The sequence below is a fragment of the Rattus norvegicus genome, chromosome 8 (assembly GCF_036323735.1).
Source record: "Rattus norvegicus strain BN/NHsdMcwi chromosome 8, GRCr8, whole genome shotgun sequence".
NCBI classification, from domain to species: Eukaryota; Metazoa; Chordata; class Mammalia; order Rodentia; family Muridae; genus Rattus; species Rattus norvegicus.
In genome coordinates, this window is record NC_086026.1 from 84,940,249 (window position 1) to 84,948,211 (window position 7,963).

Below are 7,963 nucleotides of genomic sequence, written 5' to 3' on the forward strand. Positions count from 1 at the left end.
ATGTCTTCTTAGCACTCGTGAAATTTGGAGTTGGATTTCCCATAAACCACATGGACAAAATCCCATGATGCCATATGGTAGGGACCCTTTTCATTGAGAAAGGAAAGAAAACCTGTCCATTTCACATCACAGCAGATGGCTGTGAGCCTGAGCAAGCCTCAGCCGAGACAACGCAGGGGACTGGGGAGCTGGCTCAGTAGGTGGAGTGCCTCCTGCCCTGGATATACAAAGCTCTAGGTTCCACCCCCAGGTCCATGCCTTGCTCACACCTGGGATCCTACAGTCCCACACCCTGTTCACACCTGGGATCCTACAGCCCCACACCTTACTCTCACCTGGGATCCTACAGCCCCACACACTGATCACACCTGGGATCCCTACAGCTCTACACCTTGCTCACACCTGGGAATCTACAGCCCCAACCCTGTTCATACCTGGGATCCTACAGTCCCACACTTTGTTCACACCTGGGATCCTACAGCCCTACACCTTGCTCACACCTGGGATCCTACAGTCCCACACCCTGTTCACACCTGGGATCCTACAGCCCCACACCTTACTCTCATCTGGGATCCCTACATCTCTACACCTTGCTCACACCTGGGAATCTACAGCCCAACCCTGTTCATACCTGGGATCCTACAGTCCCACACTTTGTTCACACCTGGGATCCCTACAGCTCTACACCTTGCATACCTGGGATCCTACAGCCCCACACTTTGCTCACACCTGGGATCCTACAGTCCCACACCCTGTTCACACCTGGGATCCTACAGCCCCACACCTTACTCACACCTGGGATCCTACAGCCCCACACTTTGCTCACACCTGGGATCCTACAGCCCCACACCCTGTTCACACCTGGGACCCCTACAGCCCCACACCCTGTTCACACCTGGGATCCTACAGCCCCACACCTTGCTCACACCTGGGATTCTACAGCCCCACACCTTGTTCATACCTGGGATCCCAACAGCCCCACACCTTGCTCACACCTGGTATCCTACAGCCCCACACCTTGTTCATACCTGGGATCCCAACAGCCCCACACCCTGTTCACACCTGGGATCCTACAGCCCCATACCTTGCTCACACCTGGGATCCTACACTTGCTTGTCACCTTTCTGTTGTTTTTAGTTTAGTTCCATTGAGGCCATAGATCATACTTTTGTCAGTTAAACTCTTAGAAATAGGAATTAGAATGATGTTTCCCAGGGACTCAGGTAATAGATTACATTATTAAAGCCCTGGATAAACTGGCCCTCTTGTCATTACATAATGTCTTGCTATCCCTTCCTGGTAATTTTCTTCTCTTTGAAGTCATTTTTTAAAATTATTATAACCAGACTTATTTGGTTAATATTTTCTTTTTTTTTTTTTTTTTTTGGAGCTGGGGACCGAACCCAGGGCCTTGCGCTTGCTAGGCAAGCGCTCTATCACTGAGCTAAATCCCCAACCCCGTTAATATTTTCACAACATATTTTATCTATCCATTTACTTTTAACATATATATGGCATATATGAGGTGAGTTTCTTATAGATAACACACACAAGTATGTTATTAAGACTGTTTTTAAATTACTTGTATAGGGGAATATGTACATGTTAGTGCAGTACTCACAGAGGCCAAAAGAGGGCATCAGATTCCTCCAGAACAGTGGTTCTCAATCTGGTTCATCACTCCCTTGGGGAGAACATATCAGATCTCCTGCATATCATATATTTATATTTGAGTCATAACTATAGCAAAGTTACAGTTATGAAGTAGCAATGAGATAGTTTTTAAAAAATATTTATTTTATTTTTATGTGCATTGGTGTTTTGCCTGCATGTATGCTTGCATGAGTGTGTCTGATCTTGGAGTTAGCCGTGAGCTTCCCTGTGAGTGCTAGGAATTGAACCCGGGTCCTCTGGAAGTACAGACAGAGCTCTAAATCCATGAGCCATCTCTCCAACCCTGCAATGAGGTAATTTTATGGTTGGGGTCGCTATAACGTGACGCACTGTATTCAAGGGTCACGGCATTAGGAAGGTTGAGAGCCGTGGCTGAAGTTACAGGGAATTGTGAGGGACCTGGTGTGTGTGCTAGGAACTAAATGCAGGTTCTCTGTAAAACTGGTGAGCCATCTCCAGCCCAAGTCATGTTTTATTTTTTAATCCGGTCTGACCGTGTGTTCTTCTTAACAGAGGAATTTAGACCATTTTAGTTTAATGTAATCCATGATACATATTCATGATTTGTCCACCATGTCCTTTTCTTTCTTGTGATTTATTTTTATTGTTTTCAACCATGTATATGTCAGGGTAAGGTGCGTGAGTGAGGTGCCACAGGCAATGATCCCCATGGAGTTGTAGTTCTAGGCAGTTGTGAGCAGCCTCCCAACATGCTGGGAGCTGAGCTGAGGTCCCCTCTGTAACGGTGGAAAGTTCTCTCAACCCCTAAACCATCTCTCCAGTGCCTGCCTTACTGTTTGCTATGTGATCCTTCTGGGGTTTTGTTTCTCTGAATTTCTCTCTCTCTCTCTCTCTCTCTCTCTCTCTCTCTCTCTCTCTCTCTCTCTCTCTCTCCTTCTCTCTCTCTCTCTCTCTCTCTCTCTCTCTCTGTGTGTGTGTATGTGTGTGTGTCTAGAATATTTTGTTATCTTCCTAATTTACTTATTATGTTGGCTTTTAGTGGTTGCTGTGGGGAATCAAAGCACACATATGTGTTCACAACCCATTTAGAATCAACATCACCATGTCAACATTTTCCCACCACGTAGGACTTTTGACTGTCCTAATATGTCACAGCTGTCTTACAGATAATGGTGGTGATTTGAAAAGCTATCTCCTGGTCCATCCCGCTGATCTTAAGGAAGAGACGGCTGGACTTTGCTTCTAAGCATGCAGCGATCTCTGTCAGTCTCTAGGACACGCTGAGGGAGTTGACGCTCCTTCCTGAAGTGTCCTCTGGCTTTCCCCAGGTGCAACATCAGCTTCCTGGAAGAATGGCTAAAAGATAAGAATTTGCAGAACAGCTTAGCCAAGGAGACTCTGGAGCCCCTCTCTCAGGCAGCCTGGTTGCTTCAGGTTAAGAAGACCACAGACAGCGATGCCAAGGAGATCTCCCAGTGCTGTACTTCCCTGTCTGCCGTGCAGGTGAGTGGGCTGGCCTAGCTCCTCTCTGGACCTTGAAGGGCAGATCCTGAGGCATTTCCCAGCTTAGCCTGCTGTGCGGTGCAACTGACCTCCTGTGACTTCTCTTTTTCCTGATGACTATTTTGTATATATTGATTGCAGGCTTCAAGGCATAGATATGTACATGTGCACTAAACCGAGCAGGGGCTGGGAGGCTGGAAGGGGGGAGTCCCTCGCTCCCATCTGACCATGTGGTTAGTGTGGGCTGCACTCTGTACCCTATGCTGTTTTCTGTTCTCTTGGGATCATACAGCACATGGCTCCAGAGACAAATTATAGTTTAGAAGATTCACCCGTACTTCTTGGAGGCACCTAAATGTCCTTGGTCTGACCCCATGCTCTGTAATGTTCACAGATCATAAAGATCCTTAATTCATACACACCTATAGACGACTTTGAGAAAAGAGTCAATCCATCCTTCGTTCGCAAAGTACAGGTGAGATCTTTACATGGATATGTTAGTCTGACCTCTGATGCACTCCATAAGACACTGACGCTCGATTAAAAATGCTCTAGTCCAAGGTTAGAGCATAGTTGCCACACGTGTGAAACCCCAGCTCAAAGACAGTGGGTGGCTTTTTGATCTCTCCAGTCCTGATAAGAAGGAATAGAAACATATAAGCCAAGACCTGGCCTTCAGCTCTTTTTTTCTTTTAGACAGTGTGTGTGTGTGTGTGTGTGTGTGTGTGTGTGTGTGTGTGTGTGCTACAATGTGTGAATAGAGGGGTGAGAGGACAACTTACAGGAGTCGATTACATCCATCCTCCTTATGGGTCCCTGGGATTGAACTCAGGTTGTCTGTCTTGGCAGCAAGTGCCTTTCCCCACTGAGCCATGTCACTCAGTGCTCATCTTGAGAAGTAGCACAAATGGGCAGAGCCCAGTGGGAGCAGACCTCAGACCCATTTTTCCAGGATCACCCCCAAAGTTTCTCTCCCAATAAACTAGGGGGGATCTTGGGGATCCTGGAGACCCTCCCAGGAGTCTGCAAAACCTTCGCTTTTTGCAAAGCTGTGAGTGTATGAAGTAGGGTTCCCAGAGCAATTTATCTCAGCACGGAATACGGAAGCAGGCATCCCACAGTCTCCCACCAGGTCAGACATTAAGAGTGTCACAGAACAGAACACTGCCCTGACTCTCACTGTGTTGTCCTTTTGTTTCTGTTTCTGCTTTTCATTCTGAAAATTTAGCTATTTTTTTAACAAAAATGTTATTTTCAGTTTAACTAATTTATTAATATTTAAATACTGTTTTAGTTACTAATATGGTAAAATGTCACTAATTACGCCCACATATACAAAAGCTCTTTGGAGTCCTCACAATTATTAAGAGTATAATGTAGGGCTGGAGAGATGGCTCAGTAGTTAAGAGCACTTGCAGCTCTCTCAAAGGACACAAGTTCAGTTCCCAGCACCTACGTCACGAGTGAGTCTCACAGTTGCCTACAACTCCAGCCCCAGAGATTCTGATGTTTCCTTTTGACCTCTATGGGTACTGCACACACATGAAATTTTTTAATTTTTAAAAACATATTTATTTATTTGTTTTTTAAGACAGGGTTTCCCTGTGTACTGTTTCTTGCTGTACTGGAACTTTAGACCAGGCTGGCCTCAAACTCAGAAATCTGCCTGCCTCTGCCTCCTGAGTACTGGGATTAAAAGTGTGCACTGCGGAACTTGATACACAAAAGAAAAAATTCAAATAACAAAGAAGCAAATGGATTCAATAAAAACTTGAGACCCAGTCTCTCTCTCTCTCTCTCTCTCTCTCTCTCTCTCTCTCTCTCTCTCTCTCTCACACACACACACACACACACACACACACACACACGCGCGCAAATGAATAGATGTATTTTAAAAGGGATTTAAATTTAACAGATTTACAGTCCTATGGGGATGAATGGGTTTTGGGGGTGAAACTTCAGGTGAGTATTCCTGGGAGCTCGCTGCACGGAAGGCCCTGATAGGCTTATCCCCGCCCTGTCCCCCTCACCCCCAGCTGGGTCCTAAACCCTCTGGGTGTCACATCCTGTGATTGCTGGGGTCCTCTGACTGAGACAGAGCTGTTGGGTTTTCCTGACTCTTGACGTTAGCTTAGTGGTGAACCAAAATGCACCTGGTCCCTGATCCCTCTCCTTGGTTCTGACCTCAGGCTCTTCTGAATAACCGTGGTGACTCGTCACAGCTGATGCTGGACACTAAATATCTTTTTCAAGTCACATTTCCTTTCACCGCCTCACCGCACGCCCTGGAGATGACCCAGATCCCCAGCAGCTTCAAGCTCGGCTTTCTGCGGAGACTGTAGCAGGAGAGAAGATGGAGTTCTAAGACGACTTCCCGGGAAGACTAAGCGCCGGTGCCACTGAGGGAGCCGGTTATTCACCAGAACTGGAATAGTGAGGGATTGCAGTTTAAGGAGGAAAAGCCACGCCCTAGCTGTCTCCCAGGATGCTATGCGACCGACTGGCTAGGGAAAGGCTTTTGCTTCTGGCCTCAGGTGTCTATTGCTGCAATTCCTGAAGGCTCAGTTTTATACCTGGTGCCTTTGTTTATTCTGTTTTGTGGCAGGGACCTCCCCTCGCCCACATATACAGGAATAAAATCTGGGGGCATCATGGCTCACCAGATTTCTAGGGTTTCCGTGAAGTCCAGAGACATTTATGAAGCCACAATTGAGTTCCATGCCTACATCTTCTAGGAAAGAATCCCACGTGGCCATTGGAACAAAATGTTTTTGCCCCATCCCCGCTGACAGGAAGGGCTCTTTAGCTCTTCCTACTAAAGACACCTGAATTAGAAAGCTATTCGCGTTAGATTCGCTAAGAGAGGATTCAGTCTGAGAGCTGGGTATGGTAACCTGTACCTATAGTCCAAGCACTCAGGAGGATGAGACAGGAGAATTATCTCGAGTTCAGTGTCAGCTTTGACTAAAGTGTGAGAGCCCATCTCAGAAAAAAAAAGTAATATATATAATATACATATTATATATATATATTTGTGCCATTTATAATTTTTTTCTGAAATTTTAAACAATTGTTATCAGCCAACATCGTTGTTATAATCTCTCATTTAATTTTTAAATACAATTATTTCTTTTAAAACTAAATCTATCTCTGGAGTCAGAGCTCAGTGGTCGAGCGGTTGGCCCTGGATTTGACTTTAGCACCACACGTGCACCCACGTACAAGTTATGTGGTTTCTTTTCCTCTCTCTAATCAGTGTTCTAATATGCTTTTATTTTCATGAAAGAAACAAGATTCGGAGAAGGTCTTCCTTTTGAGAAACCTAGTTTTCCCATTTTTGAGAGAACTAAGTACTCCTTTCCTCAAACCGTCTTCCTTCCCTTCAGAACACTGAGCCCTCTGATGAGCTGAGACCCAGCCCTCTGTGCACCCCTAGCCTCTAGTCTGACGGTCACGGGCAGTAGCTGTGACACCATGGTACGCTCCTCTCTGGATGCGACTGGGTGCAGTCATCCTACTGACATGATGCCTTTTCAAACTGCTCCCAAACGATGAAAACAGAACTTTATAATGCTTTAATAAAATAAATTATTGAGCAAATTGAATGGACCATTTTTTTCCACCATCGTACATTACCTATCTTCTCACGGCACAGCACTGTGCCCTTCTTTGAAGGTCAGATAGAACGGGGTTAGAATCCCATGGGTGTGTCACCTGAGGTATAGAAACCTTGAGGGGAACAGGTCAGGAGTGTCTGGGGCTCCCTGGCTATCAGAGGAGGGGGACTGTGGGATGGAGTTGGCTGGGGTTTGGCTCAGTGCCCACTCCAGTCCTCTACCCCGTGAGGAGTCACTATGCTAATGTTTTGGTTCTCCTGCCTCAGATTGATGCCCACTTTATAGCATTTACCTGATTTGTACACCAGTAACTTTGGCCGTGCCTTCCGCTGACCTGTGACTTCCTAGAGACCTGGACCCCATCTTCTAGATTTTATCTGTATGTTAGGTGGTGGGAGACAGTGGGCAAGATCCAATGGAGGTGACAAGGGTTCAAGTGTAGGAGACCTTGTTTGGAGACAGGAGACTTGAGGATGCTGACATGTTGATACACAAAGGAGAAAGGGGAAGGCACTTACCCGTGGCCTTAGATCACTCTGCAAAGGTGAGAAGGAAGGCCAGCGCTGAGTGATGCTGTCATCACACCAGACAGGGATGCCAGTCTTGTTTTGTGGAATAGAGGCAGATTAATAAGATCAAATCAGATTCTGTCTCCTCCAGGGAGCAAAGAAATGGGCCCAGGAAGGGGGGGGTCTTTGGGAGTTAAGGGGGCTCTAAATCATGTAGAGAGGTGAGTGTGTGCTTGCAGGTGGTAGTGAGTGGCCTGTAGTGAGCACTGGTGTGCAGATGGGGAGGGGCAGGCCCTGAGCCGCAAGTCCAGATAAAGGGATTAAGTGGCCAGTGGCTCAAATCTTCCCACCACTGACCACAGTAACCTCCCTCATCTCTGCTCAACTGTCCCAGGCATTCATTGCTCTGTAAGGTATGTACTCTTTAACCTCAGGGAACCTAGGTTCTCAATCCTACAGACTAGTATCAGGGGGGATTTCTTTGTGGTGGGTACACAATGGGGAGTGCGTTTATTCTGGTTATCCTGTCTGTGTAAATTCTAATTTCTCTACAACCTTCATGATTTTATCTCAAAATCATAAAGAGGTTTTAAGGAACAGATTCGTGCTGGCATCAGTAAACAAATTAAACATCTTTAAAATAGCTTAATTGGCTTTCAAATTTGGCCCAGCTGCAGTGTAACGACCAAACAGATGGGC

The 7,963-nt window shown here is 46.2% G+C and overlaps 1 protein-coding gene across 4 annotated transcripts in view; it reads left to right on the forward strand.

Annotated features, from left to right (window-relative positions):
- The window catches only part of Myo5c (myosin VC), a 76,966-nt gene extending 70,218 nt beyond the window's left edge, over positions 1 to 6,748 (forward strand). For 2 of the 4 annotated variants that reach the window (XM_006243413.4, XM_063265550.1), the window contains 3 exons: positions 2,964 to 3,138; positions 3,533 to 3,613; positions 5,328 to 6,738. In XM_006243413.4, coding sequence (XP_006243475.1) covers positions 2,964 to 3,138; positions 3,533 to 3,613; positions 5,328 to 5,480 — 409 coding nt within the window. In that variant the 3' untranslated portion in view covers positions 5,481 to 6,738. Of the gene's footprint in view, positions 1 to 2,963; positions 3,139 to 3,532; positions 3,614 to 5,327 lie in introns of those variants that run through there. The other 2 variants (NM_001108167.3, XR_001839460.3) reach the window with 2 other exon arrangements.
- Positions 6,749 to 7,963: the final 1,215 nt, after the last annotated feature.